General features: G+C 41.0%; 1 protein-coding gene across 2 annotated transcripts; it reads right to left on the bottom strand.

Annotated features, from left to right (window-relative positions):
• Positions 1-537: 537 nt before the first annotated feature.
• Positions 538-15,015, bottom strand: SLC38A2 (solute carrier family 38 member 2). Of its 2 annotated transcripts, XM_019960739.2 has the most exons (16): positions 14,715-15,015; positions 13,383-13,580; positions 13,019-13,100; positions 12,755-12,870; positions 9,742-9,815; positions 9,560-9,652; positions 9,348-9,429; positions 7,866-7,948; positions 7,419-7,477; positions 7,160-7,327; positions 6,674-6,753; positions 6,459-6,559; positions 5,750-5,874; positions 5,240-5,384; positions 5,032-5,129; positions 538-3,546 (listed from the first exon to the last, which is right to left on the bottom strand). In XM_019960739.2, exons 2-16 carry the CDS (start codon positions 13,496-13,498, stop codon positions 3,448-3,450), a joined length of 1,521 nt encoding a protein of 506 aa, XP_019816298.1. In that variant the 5' UTR covers positions 13,499-13,580; positions 14,715-15,015; the 3' UTR covers positions 538-3,447. The 2 variants fall into 2 exon arrangements, with proteins under 2 accessions (XP_019816298.1, XP_070645332.1); XM_070789231.1 differs by lacking the exons at positions 12,755-12,870; positions 14,715-15,015 and having other exon boundaries at positions 13,383-13,576.
• Positions 15,016-20,075: the final 5,060 nt, after the last annotated feature.

The following is a 20,075-nucleotide window of genomic DNA, read 5'->3' as shown; positions in this document are numbered from 1 at the left end:
GTAACTTTCAGCTGGTCTGATCTCTCTCCAGCCATAACACTTCCTTTCCTTTACTGGAACTATTCCACAAGGGCTGAACTCATCTGACTTCTTCCCAGGCCTATTTCAGCACCCCTTATTTTACTTATGCATCAGAAATCACTTGGATACCTTTCTGGAGAAACAAACAAAAATTCCTAGGCTGCCCTCCAGACCCATGGAATCAGCCTACATAGGCACATGCTCCAGAAAACTTAATTCCCTCAGGACCCTAGTTTTTGGACCTGGAGTCCCCAGATAGTGGCACATTAAAAAGCTCCCCAGGTGTGATTATGGTGCACTGTTTACTTACAGCAGGTTCAAGACTTGGTCCTCCAGATTAAAAAAAAAATTTTTTTTTCCATTCCTCCAAATACTTGGTATGCAAGCATTTTTGATGACCATTTTTGCTTCATCATAATCACTAACACTATATGAACCCCTACTAAGTGCTACCTTACTGTGCTTACAAAATACACAAGACACAACTTATCACTGCTTTAAATAAAACACTGCTGCTCAGGATTAAACATGTATTTATTTTAGTTCAGTTAAAACAAACATACAATGTTTCATTGAAACGGTGTAGCACTCTTTGCCAACAAGTCTTACTGGAATTGTTGGCCTCTATAACAGTACAGTGGGGATATTTACATTATATACAGAAAGCTTACCACATCCAGGTTCTCAAAGGTCTTCCACCACACTAGAGCACATTTGATTTCATTACATTAGATCATGTTTTAATGTGATGTTTTAATAGCTAATACATTTTGAAAGTTTAGACCTTATTTAAAATTTAAGAGTTCTGAACTTGCACCAAGTTTTCATGAAAAAAATGTGTTGTTCACATAGTCTGCTTATTGCAAATACAATTTTAACAGTATTTTAAATTTTTAGTGTTTACACAATTTGTCAATTTGTTTATTGAAATCTCTGTACAGGTACTTTTGGGACAATTCTTATAGATACATAATGTGAATTCATCAAAATGCAGTTAAGAAACTTATAAGGATATATACATTTCAACCCAAGACCCAAACCTGACATTATATACAACCTATTTACAAATACATATGGACAGACACTGTATGTACATAAGATTATCATAAATATTGAAAAATAGGTTAGCTTTAATGGATTAATGCTGTTCTATAAATAACATTAGTTATAACTGAAACATCCACGGAAGACAGCAATGCAAAATGAGGTGACAAGACAGTGGTTTTAATACTGAAGACTGCTCATTACTGGGAATTCACTGTTTAGGAACCTCCAGATAGACAAAGATAGCTCCAAGAAAATCATGCAATGAAATTTACCCTTGGCAGTTGATTTGGAACCTCAAAGAGCCAGGGGACTGGAGGAACCTTCCACATCGATTTTTTTTTTCATTTCTTCCTGGTTGCCTCGGTATTTTCTCCCAAATAAAAGGATGTAAACTGTAGAGGTATTCCCAGGCAAGTCTTAAGTTACAAAACCAGCAATTCTTTCCAGGAATTCAAGCAGAAGTGCCAATTCTTGGTCTGAGCTAGAGGTGAGGTTCTGGATTCGAATGGAGTGCCAAAAGCCCAATTGAATGAAAGCAGTGCTGTAGAATCCGTCTTCTCACTGCCTTTCGAGATGGTCCCCACTTTCATTTTTGTAGAAACAAACAAAAATGGACCATTGGTTTCACCCAATGGAGCACTACAAGACGTCTTCCAGTTCAGTTCCACAAGGGTCTCTGACTACAGACACATCTTGTCTGCAACTGAGTCACATATAATACAAGAATGCGTAACAAAAATCATGTCTGCCACATTTCTGGCCCTTGCCTAAAACTAAAAATGTTAAGTTCAAGAGAACAACCTTACAGTCAGGTGACAAACTGATGATTCCATTATTTGCTTCCCTCAACCACTAATGGAATTATGTGTATTAGATTTTAGACATTATGCCTAATGAGCAAAGTACCACATTATTTAATAACATATTCACCATACACCATGACGTACAATAAATGTGCTCTTAAAGCCAAGTAATTGTTTCACTTCTAACTGGGATTGAAATGGAAGGGTGATCATGCAGTCGGACCAATAGTTACACTCAGGTTGCACTGTTTTCCCTAGCTAACCATTTGTTGGATGTAAACAAGTAATTCTACATTGTACAAGAATGAGATGACAATGCAGTGCACGTGAGTTTTTTTAAAAAGCTTACTGCATGAGAAACCCAGTGGCCTATATGAAGAGAACTTATAGCAAATATAGGTGTAACCTATGGATTAATTAGACCTCTACTGTAGACAAAACATGAACACAACTAAACCATACATTGTCAAGTAATTCACACTTCCATAGCAGATGAGCCATATGAAAAGTTGTACTCTCTGGATAGAACAGTTTTGGCCTACAGCCATCAAATGCCCATTTTCCACTTTTGGAAGCAATGCCAAAAAAGGGCTGGCCCAAAAAAATCCAGAGCTGTCAACCCAACTCTGGAGGCAGATGCAACTGAATAAACCCTGTTTTACCCAATTGCACTATTTGGTACCTCAAAATTAGTTATTTTATTTCCCACAGAAATACCTGCATTATCTTCCATTCTAATAGACTGAAGCCATAAATATTTCAGAGTCTAAATGAACAAAAATATTTGGGGACAGAGAAGAAAAGTGATGAACAGAGTTCACCTGATTTGGTGTAGCCACAATCAACCAATTGTCTTTAAAGGTAAAGTCTGAATGGAAAATGCTCCTAATTACAGTGTAATTTTTCATTATATCATTTCCTCTAAAAATTATTTTGGATTAAAAAAAAGTATTTGGCTTAGTATGCCTACAAAAAGGCAAATCATTTCATAATACTAGTAGTAATTGTTTTTAAGTAACAATGATTTTTTTCATGGAATTCACTGACAACTGCTTTTGGATAAAGTTCAAAAAAAGCAATTTTTAAAAAATAAAATAGTGCTTCTGAGGTCTTTGAATATTTTTGGTACAAAAAAATAATAGTGTTTTTCTCAATGGTTATTTCAATACTTTGCTGTAAATTAAAAAGAATTATTTCTCACATCGAATGGTTCCATTAGGCACATTCAAGTAAAATCATAAAATATCCAAGTTAAACAATGACACAGCCAAACATGTGGCTTGATTAAAGTTAAGAGTTCGTCCATTCTCTGGAATGGAATAAAATTGTCACTTCCGTTAACCCGAGACTCGTGGTTTGGTGTTAATATCCATTTCTACCATACAGAATAGTTTCTTTAAGAACAAAACAAAACAAAACAAGAGTTCACTTATTCTGCACTCAGAAGAACCAGCGAGGAATCTGCACTTCAAAAGGAAGTGAAACTGAAAATATTAGGTGAAATTTCATAGTAGTTGAGAGCTGTAGACTCAACACTGGCATCAAATGGACTACTGTGGAGTTTTAGAGGTGGTGGTTAATGGCCACCTCCCGGGGCATTGTGGACCCAATCCAACACAATCAAGGCCATGCTTCCGGTCATCACCACTATGCCACTGAGCAGAAAGAACATAGCCTGCAATGAGCACAGAGAAAATGGATTAGCAAGCAACAACACATATATGCTAAATATTCTTCTACTTTTAAAAACTAGGCTTATAGATTCTAAAGGGGCTCCCAGGTGGCGCTAGTGGTAAAGAACCCGCTTGCCAATGCAGGAGACACAAGAGATGTGGGTTTGATTCCTGGGTTGGGAAGATCCCCTAGAGTAGGAAATGGCAACCTACTCCAGTACTCTTGCCTGGAGAAATCCACGAACACAGGATTTGCACTAGTGAGCAATAGTCAGTTGGTCCCAAAGAGTTGGACAGGACTCAGTGAATTAGCACATACAATAAATTCCTAAAAGTATGTCTGTATTATTTCACAGAGCTACAGTTTAGCTCACTAAACTGTCTTGAACCATCAAAGTTAAGTAAGGAAAGTCGCTCAGTTGTGTCCAACTCTTTGTGAGCCCATGGACTGTAGCCTTCCAGGCTCCTCCGTTCATGGGATTTTCCAGGCAAGAATACTGGAGAGGGTTGCCATTTCCTTCTCCAAGGGATCTTCCTGACCCAGGGATCGAACCCAGGTCTCCTGCATTGCAGGAAGACTATGATCTGAGCCGCAAGGGAAGCCACTGAATGATCAAGGGGTTATCCATAGAATACTAAGTTACTGTATCTTTAAAATCTTTTCAAACTTTCCCTTCTCATTCCTTTGTATCAAAAGAAAAAGTAAATAATCTTCTTTACTAAGTAAACTATTGCACGCAACAAAACTGGACTGGTATTTTTGCATTTTTGAAAGGGAAAAATCTTAACTTTTAAAATCAAATCTAAGTTATCTTAAAAATGTAGCCCAAGCTAAAGCTGGAGGTTTTTCTAAGAGACATGAGTAGGTCAACTCTAATTTTACTCTTCAATTATTGCACCAGATATTTTGAGTAAAACAAGATAACGGTTGTTGGTTCATAAGCATTTCTAGTACTTCAGTCAGACAACAGTTGTGGGAAAAAAGGACTGAAATGCAGTCTTTCTTCTTCTAAGTATCCCCACCAGGATCGTTTGTGGTTAACATATCATAATCTTTGCAAAATCAGTTGTTATTATACTTTATAGTGTAATAACCCCCTGACCCCACATGAGCTTTGCTTTGAAAATGGTTAGTCTCATTTGACTAAATACTCCATTTTTATTCTCTTTTATACACTCCAGGCCCATTTAAGTGCCTGTCACACAGCAGGTGGTCAAGGTTATACTTTTAACCTCTATTCCTATTTCTAAAGTATCTAGTAACTTTCTTGCAATAAACTTAAGAATACATACCAGAAGGCAAACCATGTCTCCCCTCCCCTCCTCCCCTATTCTTCCATCTGTGAAGTACACATTTATAGGTATATTTATTAGAAACTTAAAATGAAACTACAACAAATGACATTTAGGAGACTAAAATTACAATCAGTTGAGGAACTTCTGGCATTAGATTATTATTATTTTTATGGTCATAAACTCTCACTCACCCCAATCTTTTGTACAGACTTCATAGGTTCTTTCTTCACTAACTTGATATAGAATGCAGATGGAAGAATAAAAATCAACATAGCAGCTGCAGATGCACCTGTAAAAACAGCATTGACTATTTCTTAAGAATTCAATGAATCACTTGCTATTCCTTTAACTTTAAAACTCCTGATAATTCAATCAACTTTGATACTTCCCAAAACTTACCAATGAAACCAAAGATATCCCTAATATTTGGTACAAAGATGACAAGCAAATTGGTAAACACCAAGATAGACACTGTAATGACACTATGACGCCACCAACTGAACTCTTTCGATGCACACAGCAAATGAGTTATGGAACTCCGGATCTGCAAAAAATAAGTGAATAAATCAAAACTGCAGCTTTAATCAATGAAAAAGAGCTACAAACAACAGGAACTACACCTAAACAAGTAGCTATTTAAATACTCAAAGTGTACCCCTCCTCTACTGCTCTTTTCCTAAACATCTAAGCATTAGAAAGATCATTATATCCTGAATTATGGGAAAAGATCCCAAGATGTATTTTAAAGATGGACAAAACATTAACAACAACAACAACAAAAACCTTTCAAAACCAAAAACCCTTGATACTGCTGTAGTAGTGTTTTTCTTCTTAGAGAACACAAAAATCTCACAAATCTTCATGTCTAACAACTCATTCCTACTGAAAAGAGAGCAGGTGATCACTTACTGGGAAAATGACAACAGGTACTGTCAGGGTGACAGCCACCAACACAGCCAAACGGACAATGAGAAGCAGAATATCAGTTTCCATGACAGAAGAGTAGGTATGAAGCAATTCTGACTCAACGTGTCCTATAGAGAAAGACAAAAAAAGAAAAAACGCTTCATGTGTGTTGTTTTCTCTGGAGATTAGTTAGAAAAATCTAACTTACAGCTATTATCTGCACCAAAGTTATTAGCTACTCACAAAACGACTATAAACTAAGAGGCTAATAAGATTAATTTGGAATTAGGGTTAATGCAATTAAAATAACATTGAAGAAAAATTTTTCTAAATACCTAGGAGAGATTTAGCCACATGACCCCCATTAAAAACAACAGGAGCTAAATAGCTAAATCCCAGGGTTTGGCTTACAGTCTGCATGTGTGTTGTATAATCTGAAGGGAACGGGAGAGGAGAGCCAGGATGAACCTAGATGCAAGCACATCACATATAAAAATGCCATCATATGGCTAATGGTGGATTTTGGAGCCTGTTCTCTAGAAATTACTGATTCAATATACACTACAGGAAATTCTAAACTCTAGGTTCAATTGCTCATCACAAATATGAAATATACTGAAACAGACTGAGCATTTAAAGTGACAGAACTATACATACAAAGTATGAACTTCATTTCATTCATTGTCCTTTTTGTAAACTAGACATTATTTACCGTAAAATGTCAGGTATCCAAAGAGGGCAGCAAGCAGGTACATGAGAAACATAGCAAAAAAGGAAATCTTGGACACATTCATCATTCTTCGACGGCTGCGGCTGCACAAATTCAAAGGAAAATATACATGCATATTATAGCCGTAGTTGTAGCAGCAATCTAGTATTTTTCCAGCTTTTCCAATTAATTTATATAAAAGTTGCTAAAGCACTCACCCTTTAAGCTCTTCATAAATAGGAAGAATAGCAGGATGACAGACAAATGAAAAGGTCAGAATTGGCACAGCGTAGACAGTCTGCAAAAAAATGTGAAACCCTTCTTAACATCCTGATGTAACAAACTCATGCGATATCACAGTCCTGCAACCTACATTTTATACTCATTAATCTTAGAAATCAAAGCTTAAAATGTTTTCTTGCCTAATTAGCTCTTCTAATTTGTTCACTAGGTGTGACCAATATTCTCACTTCTGAATGTGGCAGTTACTAAGATGAGATGATCTTCTCATCTTTCAATCTACTTTAAGATACAAACCAACACTTTCTTCTCAGTCCTCAATAATGAACTAATAACCATGCTTCCTAAAGAGGAAGCTACTACCTCACCTCCCTTTACCTTAGGAGTGTTAAAACTTCCAGTGGGTTGTTTTCCCTATTTTCTTCCCCAAAATCTTTCTTTGAAAACAAAATGATTATAGTTACCTGTGAGTTGAAGATAAAATAACGTGGTTGGCAAGAATCACTTTCAGTCCTATTAAAACCCATATCAGGTAGAAAAGTTGCTGGCTGTGTTAAGCTGCTGTTTACTGTTTCATTAACTAGAAAAGCAATTTCCGCAGGACAAGAAATCTGAAATTTCTTGAAAATCACCTGAAAATATATTATTTTGCATTTGTTAGAATGAATAATGTGACAGGGCTTAGAAAAAGAATCTTTAGCTTTAAAGAAAAATTATACCTACCACAATCAGAAAGAACATCATACACAGCAAGGAAAGGCCACTGGTATATCCCAAATATCCTACAAGGAGGAAAAAACATGGGATTCATTTACTAAATCAGGTTTAGGGCAAATATGACTCAATTCTGTTTCTAAGACTTCAGTGTGGACACATGAAATTTCTAATTCTTATACAGCAAGACGCAGAATTACTTAAAAATACTTGTTAATAACTAAATCGGTAACAACTATCCCTTTTGCATTTTTTATAAAGCACAAGATGTTCTAAATGGCAACCAAGTGCTTGGGCCTTTTGGTAGAATTTCTTGAAGACTGGCAAGTTACGAATGCGATTCTCAAAGGTATGTTTTTGGGGTTCTTTAACTCAGCCTTCATTATTTTCTATTAAGAGAAAGCCAACTAGTTGGTGGAGCTCATTTCAATTCTCTTTAGAGATGGATTTGCTCACCTAAATTCCTCAACAGTGACAAGGGAAGAATGAGCACCAGTGATACCAGCAGAACCAAATAGTCACCGTTCAGATACCACAATCTGAATGAAAGAAAAGAAAACCAAGGTCACAACCAGTCATAAATATCCTCAGAATAACATATATTTCTTCTCACAGGGCTCGTTTTATACTTAAAAAAAAAAAGAGAGAGAGAGAGACAGACAGGTTGGAAAGAGTTATCACTTATTCAAAAAGCCCACATAGGCAGGAACAGCTTTCTAACTTAGTGTGCACAATGAATATTCACTCAGGTTAGAAATGGGGTCTGCAATAGTATCACTTTTGTCCCACTGTTTGCTCTGGGAAGGCTGCCAGCTGCTTCATAACATAAAATGCTTCTTAAAGGCTTGATACTAACGGAGGGAACAAAGCGGCATTGTTAAGCCAGTTAATCTTATCTTTAAGCATTTTTAGAAAATTGTACACCAACTTTGTCATAGCTTTAGCTCACATTTTTTAAATGCTGGAAACAAGGAAATTTTAAAACAAGTTTCTATCAGACATTTGTTAGCAAATGTACTTACTAAACATTTCAACACGGAAATTTTTTCACAGTTCGATAAAATACATAGGCAAAAAACAAACAACAAAACCCAGTCCCCTCCAAACAAGAGCTTATTTCAGGCTGTCAAGAGTATGTGACACCTTGACCCACCTTGACTCCAACAGTAAAAAGATCCCTTCTGAACTCAGAGAAAATGTTATGCACCTCTCTAAAAGTTTTAGCAATGTTTTTTCCTTTTTAGGTAATCAACTATACCTTGCTTTAAATCACTTATTTTCAAATTCTAATTGCCCTGTCAATTCTAACTCAGCTCACTTTAGCAATAAAGACCCCCCCAGAAAACTAACATTTAAAGACCAGCTTATTAGGTTTCAAATGCTGCAGAGATAACCACACTTTTCTGTTTTGAGATATGAGCTGCATGTAAGCAGGGAAGTACATTATCCCTCCTCATGTTTACTTTAGATAAAAACCTGTTAGTCTGCTCGGATGAGTAACTCTGCTGGAAGGACAAGGTTTCTACAGCATGGCCATACATTTTCTGGTATTCTGCATTTTCAACAGATTTTCCAATTCACAAAAATCAGACAGGGATTGATTTTTAATATAATTCAAAATGTTAGTCCTAACTTAGGTTGGGGTATAAGTTATTCAACTGAATCTTCTGGGGACAGAGAAACTAAGTAGTTTCAGAAAACCTGTTTACATACATACATACATTTGAAATTTGTTATTCAGTTAGCTATCTAGCCACTATCTTGGCCTTTCCTTTGTGAAGTTCAAATCAGTTTCTGGAGGACTTCTTGGTCAGTTTCAACAGGAATATTAACAAAAAATAATTTACTGATAATCATTTTGTATCCAACTTTGATAAAATGTATCTAATCATTTTAGACTGCAATTGTTTCTTATGAGTAACCTTACTTAGCACCTACCCATTTGTATCTTCAATGTTCATTAATGCCTGGATCACCAAAGGTAACTCATATTTCACTATGAAGAGGTAGCTTGACATAGCTGGAGGAAAACAAAATTATACCATTACAAGTGCAAAATGTTGCATGTGACACCAAAAATAGCGTGTCACCACTCTCTGCTACATAAAGAGCAAAAAACTATACCCAAATCATCTTTTAAAAACTCTTACCTCCAATGTTCTGCATTGTAATGGATCCAGATGCTGTGAGCTTCCCAACCATTCCAAATGCTTTATGTCCCAGCTGTTCATATAATAAAGACCCTATAATTTAAAGAACACAGATGCATGAAGGGAGATAAAGAAAATCACGATAGGCATAATTGTTTTAGAAATACAGAGTGCTACCATACCTCCTTCATTGGCAGTCTTCAGAAGGAGATGAACAGAATACAGGGAAAATATTGACACAAATGTCAACAGAATTCTGATGAGAGAAGAAAAAGGTGCAGGGTTATACATAAGCACGTTTATACTTAAAAGACGATTCTTTTTGACTCTATTTAAACATTAAATACAAAACCTGTCCTAATATTTTTGCTAGACAGAATGACCCCAATGATGTGTGTTCACTCTTCTGGCTAGCATGTCAACAAGCTCTTACCTGACCCTAAACATGACTGCATCATGTCTCAGGTAATAGCTCTACAGTACTGGTTATGAACAGGGTCCACCCACTGAACCGGTGCTGGGAGACACTGGAAAGATTAACTTTCCAGTGGTAGAGTTATAAGACTTATATTCTGATTCTGCTACCATGGTAATTAGTTATGTACTTGCTACTTCTTTGTGTTGTAATAGTTCCTATACCTATAAAACGGTTTTAACATTTGCCAGTTACTTGGGAAATCCAATTGAGACAAGTTCAGGAAAGGTCTGGAGTTCCCTTGAACCATATAGGTAAGCATAGGAATGGGACTATATAAAGGAAGGAAGGATGATACATGCTAAGTGTCAGGGACAGCTTTACAAAAAACTGTCATCAGTTATTTGTAAAACTGATGGGTGTCATCAGCACACACCAGAGGAGTAACTACTGAGAAGATGTACTATACTGTACCCCATGGTATGGAAGACAAGCCCAGCACTGCCACAAAGTTAAACAATGTCTGTGTGAGAACAAGCAATCTATCAGTGAGACTGGGCTGTCTCCTCCCTCAGTCCTTTCGCTTGGATGGAACAGGAGAAAAAAAAAGAATAGAGAAGAACTAAAAGGTTCTCTACTCAGTCACTAAGTTTTCCTTTAGGGCACACATTGTCTCTCATTCCAGCTTTCCTTTCCTCCCCACCAGGCAAGCCGAGAAAAACAAATTTCTTTTTATTAAAATGAGCCAACAACAACAACAAAAAATCAAAACAGGGAAACTCATAGAAGACTCTGCAAATAAGATGACAGTCACATTTTCCAAATTCTGAAATGGCAAACTGGATAAAGTACCATTTAAGGTCTGGCAAAGAAATAGATGTCTGTTAGTTAAACATAGCTGGTGGCATTAAGCTGCCGTTCCAGTGCCAAAAGTTTAACGGTGTCTAATCTGCAGTGGCAATGACACCATCAGCCTCATCGCTAACTGAACAAAGCATGGCTTAATCAAAAACAATGTTGAAAGTGTGCTAACAAACTCAGTCCCTCTTTTACACAGAGAAGACAACGAGGAATGAACAGACTCCATAACCTTTGAGGTCACTTTCAATCTCAAGACTGGGTCTTCTTTATAGGGTAAGCTACAGAGTTGTTTAACCAGATGAGGGCAGCCACGAGGCTTTTGGACCATTTACCTTTATACCTCGACATATACCATGTAAAACAGTGACGGATTTAAAACTCACTTTAGCATTTGTGATATTATTTAGCCATTTATTGAATAATCAAATATTCAAACACTACTAAAGTATAAATAATTTCAAAAGTGCAAGGGTACATATCAGAATTCTGAGTTCCTTTATGAAACAAAGGTAGCATTTTACCTCATGTAAATTCTGCACCACAACCACACTGGAAGCATTTAAAAATTGCCTCTGGTTTTTACATGAAGAGTTAGGAAGGGTTTCAAACATTTAACAATGATGCCATTCAAATACCCCACTAAAAACTTTGAAAACTCTGGGGTTCTTTCTATGTAAATTCCTGGCTCTTGGTCTTAGACCTCAAAAAGCCTCATGGTTGATGAAGCATGGTGAGTGAATCCTAGCTTCCAGTGCTCAAAGCCACACTTAACACATGTGGAATTTCACCACAGAGCAGAGTTTTGCAAAGGCTTGCTTTTCTTTTGATGAACATTCTCTTCTGCTAGAAAAAAATAACTTGAGTAGAGGCACCAGTCAGCTAACTAAAATAAGACTGTAGCAAAGAGCGAATTCCATGCTCTGTGTATACGTAGTTTCCTTGTCTGCACAGTAAATCACCCTAAAAAGAAAGTGCCTTAGCCAGGAGTCCACTGTAGCCCAATCTTAGGAGCAACGATACAAACATCGCGGAAACATATACTCAAAATCACAGGTATTTTTCTTTTATGCCTTTTTCCTGGAAATAAGGTCCATAGTTTTATATTCTCCAAGAGTCAGTGACCCTAAAATGGTTAAAAAGCACTGTTTGAAAGTCTTCTCCTGCTCCAAAATCCTATTCTACGTATTCACGTGGGAAAGCACAAGGAGTAACTAATTCTAACTAGACAACTAAGGAAAAAAAAAAAAACCAAAGCAATTCAAAGCAGGTATTTTTTAAAGTAGTCACATTTTGTTGTGGTAATCACACAGACATGGATTAAAAAAAAAAAAAAACCCAAAAAATTGAGACAAAAAAAAAAAAATATATATATATATATATCACATATGGGTTGTTTTTCGGTGTCCAGAAAATTACGACTCACTTTTCTTAAACATGTTCTAGGTTAGACAAATACCATCACACCCTATATATTAAAAAAAATAAGTTGTTTTCCTTATGTACATAAGAGGCCACAGGTCCTTGGGGAAACTGTCAATTTACTAAACGGAGTTGAAGGTACCATGCTTTTTAAGTATTTCTTGCTTCAGAGTTTGCCAGAGTAAAAATTTTACCCTGGATCCATCCACAGTTCTTTATAAATACCCAATCCCTATTCAACTTTATTCCCTCCGACTCAAAGACTTTTCGGATTATTAGTTTTAAAAGTTGCCCTAATTTTCCCTACCTAATTGACTTTTTTGGTATCATGCAGTTATGTAGCAGAATAAAGAGATTATTGGATTTCTCACATTTTAAATTTTAAGCAAATGATTAAGTCAATTACTGCAACTGTAAATTCAGTCTCTGGAGCCAAAATATATGCTGTATCATCATATTAACTGCCCTGCGTGGCAGACTCACTACTTACACATACTTACATAAAAAGAGCAATTCCAGTATTAGCCATGGCATAAGAAAGCCCAAGGATTCCACTGCCCACAATCGCATTGCTCAGATTAAATACTGACATTCCAAAGGAAGTAGTACCTGGATGCTACATAGAGGGAAAAGGATAACCAAACATATAACAATAATTAAATGGAGAAAACCAGCTTTGGGCAAGTTAGACTTGAAATCTAAAAATAAAACTATTCTTTTACTCCATAAAGCCACAGAAACACAAATGATTATTTTTAACTTACAAAGTCAGTTTCATACTTCTTCTTCCCCAAATTCGATTCAAGTAAAAAGTTCTGGTTTTCAGGATCTACATCGGCATAATGGCTACAAAACAGAAAAACAAAAAAAATCCTAAATTGGTTGAAATACACAAAGGAATGCTTCAACACAAAACGCCCCCGCGTTTAGCTGTCACATATTTTAAATGCATATTAAGTAGTAGTCGACTTTCACACGACCTGAAGGCGTGTTCCCATACAACAACCAGATAATGTTCCAGAGATTACACGCTCTCTCCAAATGCTACAATAATTTTAAGCAACAGAATTCTACGTAAAGAACTTCCGATGCACACAAGCCGTTTTTAAAAACGCACACATCTCCCACCTTTTCAGAGCAGCTTGTTTGGTGGGGTAGGAGTAGTTGAAGTCGCTGTTGGAACTATAGCTGCTGCTGTCCTCATCTGGGGAAATATTGAACCTTCCCATTTCAGCTTTCTTCATGTTGGGCAGCGGGAGGAATCGGACGCTGAGTGTAGTGCTGGGTTCCTTTTGTCCTTGGAGACGCACGAGCCCGCGCGGCTGCCTGTGAAGGTAGAGGCGGCGCGTCAGGACTGCAGAGCCCGCCCTGGTCACGTGACACCGCCGGGAGGCGCAGCGCGGCTGATTCATCCCCCGCCAGGCGAGTGGAAAAGTACCAGCCGAGCGCGAGGGGCGGGGGCGCGCGCCGAGGGGCGGAAAAGTACAGACCGCGAAGCCGCCGAGAACAAAGATAGTCCCACCGCAACGCTGCGCCCGCTGAAGCCCGCGCCTTCCGGGACCCTAAGGACCCTCTCCCGCGCAATTTAACGTTTTGCCCTCTCTATTAGCCCAAGTTTTACGAAAGGGGCGTGGGGGGGAGCTCTGTTTCGCTTTTCCCGCAGCCTCCTTGGTCGTGCACAGGCACGCAGGGCACACATCCCATCCAGATATTTGGCTGGTGTGCATTGCATGTAGCCCAGGCACACAGCTCCCCGTTTCCAGCATTTACAATAGCAATGCCGCGTAATCCTTTCACGTCTGGAGCCCCCAGATGGGGAACTGCCTCTGCGGCAGACAGACTCGAAGGGGGCGTTAGGCGGACACGAGTTTTATCCCGAGAAGAGGAGCAGAGGGCGCGCAGAGAACCGAGGGTTTGTTTACACGCGCACGCCCGTGCCCTCGAGCACACCCGTCCACTGGCATTTGACTCCCAAGCTCTTCGCCCGGCCGGCCCCTCCTATGCCCGGAAAGGAAACTGATGCAATATCGATCGCCGATTGTCAAATGTGCCCGGTATGTCTTCCCCAATCGTGGCCTCTGCTACATTAAAAGCTCGAACCCACATCCGCCCTCCCCCAAATTCCAAGACCCCTGGATTTAATTGTTTTTATTAAATCAGTCACCAGACTTGTCGCAGTGGAACCGCGGGCCTGGCTGGCTTCCCCTCCCCCTAACGGGAAGATGCGGCTCCGATCTGGGCGGGCACACGGCCCCCGCGCCGCGCCCCTCCCCCGCCCATAAGAGGACAGTGACCCCCGCTGCAGGCCGGGATAGCAGACTGGCCAGCAAACCGAAAACGCCCTCCCCGGGAAGAAACGACACCCACAGCTGCCTTCCCGCCGCGGCCCCTCCCGGACGCCCCTCCCCCACTCCCGCCCGGCCCCCGCGGCTTTTGCACAGACGCCCCCGCGCGTGTTACCTTGGTGGTCTGGGTTCCTGTATCCCGGAAACAACACGCAAAAGACTTCGGTGAGTTTTTCTCAGTCAACAAAAATCATAAAGAAAAATAGAACAAAACGAAAAACCCAACAAGAGCCAGGAAAAGAATTTTAATTAAACAAGGAAATGGCAAGTTGCCGCCCCAATCGTCCGGCGTCCGCCGTCTGAAGGGAAAGGCGCGAGTGTGCGGAGCGCGTGGTCGGGCTGCTGGCGGCGGTGCGAGAAAAGCGCTCCGGGACGGCAGCGACGCGCGGCTCTGAGGCAGCGGGGCGAGCGGTGGGTTTTAGCGGGAGGACGCGTCAATGGGCGGGGCCCCAGCCTCCCGAGCTTGCTTTTTTGTATATCAACACTACCTGGGCTCCGCCCCCGGCCAGCCTGGGCCCGCGAGGCCCCGCCCAGCACCCCGCCCCGCCCCCTGCCCCCCCGCCTCCCTGCCCCACTGCGCCCCTCCGGGGTGGCGGAATCAAGCAGCCTAGCCCCGCCTGCTTCCTCCCCTGCTCCTTCCAGGCCAACTCCACTCTGCTGACTCTGGTCAGCCTGAAAGACCCCCTCCCCTCGCCCGTGCTTTCCCCTGTCTGTCCCTTTCAGCCCAGACTGGTGCCAAATATGCTCTTTCTCCAAATATGCTCGTGTCCGAGTTACCAGCAGGCTTTCCTTTCTCCTCTAGGCTCTTTGGGGACACATCCCGCCCATCCAGTGCTTTTCTGCATGTTATTTTTATGATTTACAGGGGGATTTTCTCTCGCACTCTTGGGCCAACGGAGCAACGTAGTCTCCGTGGTAGGTTTCTGTTCTCGTTCTTTCTTCTCGTTCCTAGACCTGCTTTCATTCTTCAGAACAAGCCTGATTAGGTCGGTTGGCAGCTCAATATCGGGATATCCTTTTTGTACGGAGATGGAAAACCCTATGAAGTGTAAAGCGACATCCTGCCCAGCAAGCCAGACTCTTTGCAAGGGTCCCCAGTGGGCGACTCGGCTCCTCCGAGGGGGTGTAGGATCCCGTTTTTCCTTCCTGGACATGTTTCGCTCATTCCACCACCCCAAATGAAGAGCTCTTCTCGCCCTCCTCGCCTTTCTCTCCTATTTACAGAGGCACTGCCTCCTTTGGAATGCGGGTGCACCCCTTCCAGTGTGGATGTGTTCTTGCTTAGCCAGGCAACTAGGGGGACCCTTCGCTGTGGAATACTCGGTGCTGCCGGAAAGGCTGGAAACAAAGGCCTCTTAGGAGAGAGAATTGTTGGTTGAATGAACGAATCAACAAACGACCTGACCTACTGCTCTCTTCCTTTTGGAGACGTGGGAGAGACTGAGCAGGGTTGGGTGTGATCACAATTTTTGCTTTCAATGTTTTCCTGAGGAAATCTGTACAACTGTTTCCATGACACGTGAGGCTGCGGGTGCCCTTGGCTTGCATCAGTGTGTATGATTGACATGGGAGGACCCGATTCCACTTTATACTCCTTTCTTCCCAACCCCTTCAACTGGTCAGACCAGTCTCACCTAAACAATACTCTTTCTTGCTTTAGAACCCAACTTCCCATCGCCATCACTCAGGGCTTAGTCACTGAGCCTCAGGAAGGCTTCCTTCCTCACCCCTCTTATTCCAAGGAGTGTTTGCTAAACCGTGTGGTGAAAACGTTTTAGAACCTATGCTGTCTTGTACCCCGAATTGTTCGTGTTTGTAGTCTTGTCCTACCAGGGAGACTGTGAGCACGCCAGGGCAAGTTTGGCATTTGATACACAATTAAGACTTTCACACAAATTCCCCGATAACACTGATCAACTCTTCTAGACTGGACAGCAATCTTAATAGTGGGTTAGGAAGGACTCCTTGAAAGTTCCTTACTGTCAAGTTTCAACTGATGAAAATCAAAAGGTCTTAAGTCACTTCTTCATCCAATTTAGTCCCCTGCATAGTCTGAAGTGATTGTGATTGGCAAGTCCTACTCTCAGACTAGTTCTCTCGTCAGTTGAATTTTTTGGTGGTGTATATCACAGTGCATGGGCTTCCTTGGTGGCTCAAACGGTAAAGAGGTGGCTCAAAAGGGCTCCAGTGCAGGAGACCCGGGGTTCAATCCCTGGGTCAGAAGATCCCCTGGAGAAGGAAATGGCCACCCTCTCCAGTATTCTTGCCTGGAGAATTCGATGGACAGAGGAGCCTGGTAAGCTACAGTCCGTGGGATTGCAGAGCTGAACATGAGTGAGTGACTAATTTTCACTTTCATTATAATGCATGCTTAAGGGAACCTTTAAATTTGACTCGTGTGTGTGTGTGTGTGTGTGTGTGTGTGTGTGTGTGTGTGTGTGTATGTTGGGAGGAGGGCTGTAATCTTGTTCTGATTTTTCTATGACAAGAACCTGAACAGTAAATGACAAAAAAGAGGTGGAGGTGTTGAAACATCAATTTTTCCATTGGCAAGTTTGATTATATCTGATCACTCAAGTGGCTTCCAAGTGAGGCCTCATGTGTTTGAGATTTTGCTCTTACGCTCTAGAGTAAGAGCTAGTAAGGGCTAGAGTGCATGGGACATAGTGCTGCTGCTGCTGCTGCTAAGTCGCTTCAGTCGTGTCCGACTCTGTGCGACCCCATAGACGGCAGCCCACCAGGCTCCCCCGTCCCTGGGATTCTCCAGGCAAGAACACTGGAATGGGTTGCCATTTCCTTCTCCAGTGCATGAAAGTGAAAAGGGAAAGTGAAGTCACTCAGTCGTGTCCAACTCTTAGCGACCCCATGGACTGCAGCCTACCAGGCTCTTCCATCCATGGGATTTTCCAGGCAAGAGTACTGGAGTGGGTGCCATTGCCTTCTCTGATGGGACATAGTACCCTGACCCAATTTCTGGGAGACTAAACTGCCAAATTCTTGTTGGTCAGAAGTGCTACAATTTTGCTCTTTTCCTAAGCGAATGTTTAGCAGAACAGTGCCTTTCAAACTGCAGAGTGGGTCCCAGGAGTCGATAGTGATGCATTCAGTGGATTACTACAAACTTTTTTCCCCTTTAATTCAATAGTACAAAATAGAATTTAAAATTTCAGTATGCCATACGTGGAAATGCTAAGTACTAATCTATAAAATTTTACTTTTGATTATGTATAAATATGTATATATCCTGAGTTATGATGTAAAATCTGTTTCATACTGTGAACTGGGATCAAAGAATTTTAAAAGCTAGTGAGAGTAAAGACAGGGACATAATCACAAATATAAGTTGTCAACTCTGGATTTTCAGAAATGCACTACATTGTCAAGATAGTTTGGTAGCAGTTTTTAAGGACGGTGGATAGATTTCTTCTGTAGAATTATTTGACCTTTATCACCTGATAAAAATAGAGCGGGTCTGTTTCTAAGGGCTCCAGTGAATTGTTTCCTAACCTGTGGTTGAACAAGATCATATTTAGGATGGTCCTCAAAATTTTATTCATCCAGCATTTCAGATTGCTTGAAGTGGGCTCAAACATCATATTGGTTCTCTCTACCCTTTATGGGACTTCCCAGGTGGCACACTGCTAAAGAATCAGTCTGCCAAATCAGGAGACACAAGAGACGTGGGTTTGATTCCTTGGTCTGGAAGAGCCCCGGAGTAGGAAATGGCAACCCACCTTAGTCTTCTTGTCTGGAGAATTGCATGGACAGAGGAGCCTGGAAGGCTACAGTCCATAGGGTTGCAAAGAGTCAGACACGACTGAGCGTGCAGGCACGCATCCCTCCTGTCCAGCCGTTCTCAGGTTGGCTTTCATGGCTGTCTCTGATGTGGCACTAGTCTGTGGCCTTCGTGTGTGCTCAGTTACTTCAGTTGTGTCCAACTCTTTGTGACCCCCTGGGCTGTAGCCCACAAGGCTCCTCTGTCCATGGGATTCTCCAGGCAAGAAGACTGGAGTGGGTTGCCATGCCCTTCTCCAGGGGATCTTCCTGTCCTGGGGACTGAACCCATATCTCCTGTGTCTCCTGCATTGTAGGTGGATTCTTAACCCATCAAGCCATCTGGAAAGTCTGGCACTAGCCTTTATTTCCACCCTGATCCCCCACTATTTCTTGTGGTAGGTAGCTTCTGAGATGGAGCTCAACGAACCTCACTTGATATTCATACTTATTTGTAACCCCCTTTCCTTGAATGTGGATTGGACCTAGTGATGTGCTTCTATTCAGCAAAGTGATGGTATATTACTTCTAAGATTAGGTTACAAAGAGTTCTGGCTTCCATCTTGTTCTCTCTTGCTCTCTCCCTCATTTGCTTTGAGGGAAACCAGCTGCCATCTTGTGAACTGGCCTACAGAGATGCCCCCAGGGCAAGGAAATAAGTCTCTCTGAACAGCCCAGGGAGGCCTGCCAAGTCACAAGAGTAAGCATGGAAGCTGATCCTGCCCAGTTGAACCCTGAGATGACTGCAGCCCCAGCTAATACATTCGTGAGAGGACCCAAGTAAGCCCAGCCTGGATTCCTGACCCACGGAAATAAGTGATAATAAATGTGTATCATTTTACACCACTAAGTTTTTTACTGGCCATAGGTAACTAATACATTTCCCTTCTTATACCCTATGCTTTTGCCACTCTTCTCACTAGAAACCATTTCTCATTTAAGTGATACCCACTGCTTGGAATATTCTTTATACCTCCTTGTCCCTGGTATTACTATGTATCTAAACTTTTTCCTTTGAGACTCACCTTAATTTTTTTTTTATTTGATACTCCCATTTGAAAGTGGTCATTCTATTTTGAACATTGTACTTTTAAAATATCTTTTTGTGGCACTTCTTTTCCTGTTGTCAATTTACTTGATTTTATGTTAGTTCTTTCCGGGGTTGTTTTTAAGACAGCTCCTAAGCCCCCCAAAATAGTATTAACTCTGAGTACCCTGGTGACTTCAGCGCGTTTTTCTGGTATTGAAGGGTACTCTACTAGGTATTAATTGCTGTGGAACAAATTATTTCCAAAACTCAGTGGCTGAAACTCTCAAACTTTGTATGAATCAGAAATTTGAGAGCAACTCAATTGTGTGTTTTAGCTTGGAATCTCTTATGAGGTTGTAGTAATCTGACAACTATGTGTATAGTTATCTGATGGCCTGACTAGGGCCGAAAGATCTGTTTCTAAGGTCACACACTCACATGCTGGCAAGTTGGTACTGGCCAGTTGACTCTTCTCCAAGAAGGCTTCTTCACAAGCCCGTCTGGTGTCCTCATGACATGGTAGCTGGCTGATTCCAGAGCAAGTTATCCAAGAGTGATCAAGGCAGAAGTTGCAATGTCTTTATAAAGCAGACTTGGAAGTCACACTTATATTTCCACCATATTCTCCCGGTCACAAAAGCAAGCCTGGATTCAATGTAGAAGGGGATTATA

This window comes from Bos indicus, chromosome 5, assembly GCF_029378745.1.
Source record: "Bos indicus isolate NIAB-ARS_2022 breed Sahiwal x Tharparkar chromosome 5, NIAB-ARS_B.indTharparkar_mat_pri_1.0, whole genome shotgun sequence".
Lineage (NCBI taxonomy): Eukaryota > Metazoa > Chordata > Mammalia > Artiodactyla > Bovidae > Bos > Bos indicus.
This window is presented reverse-complemented; position numbering and strand designations above follow the sequence as displayed.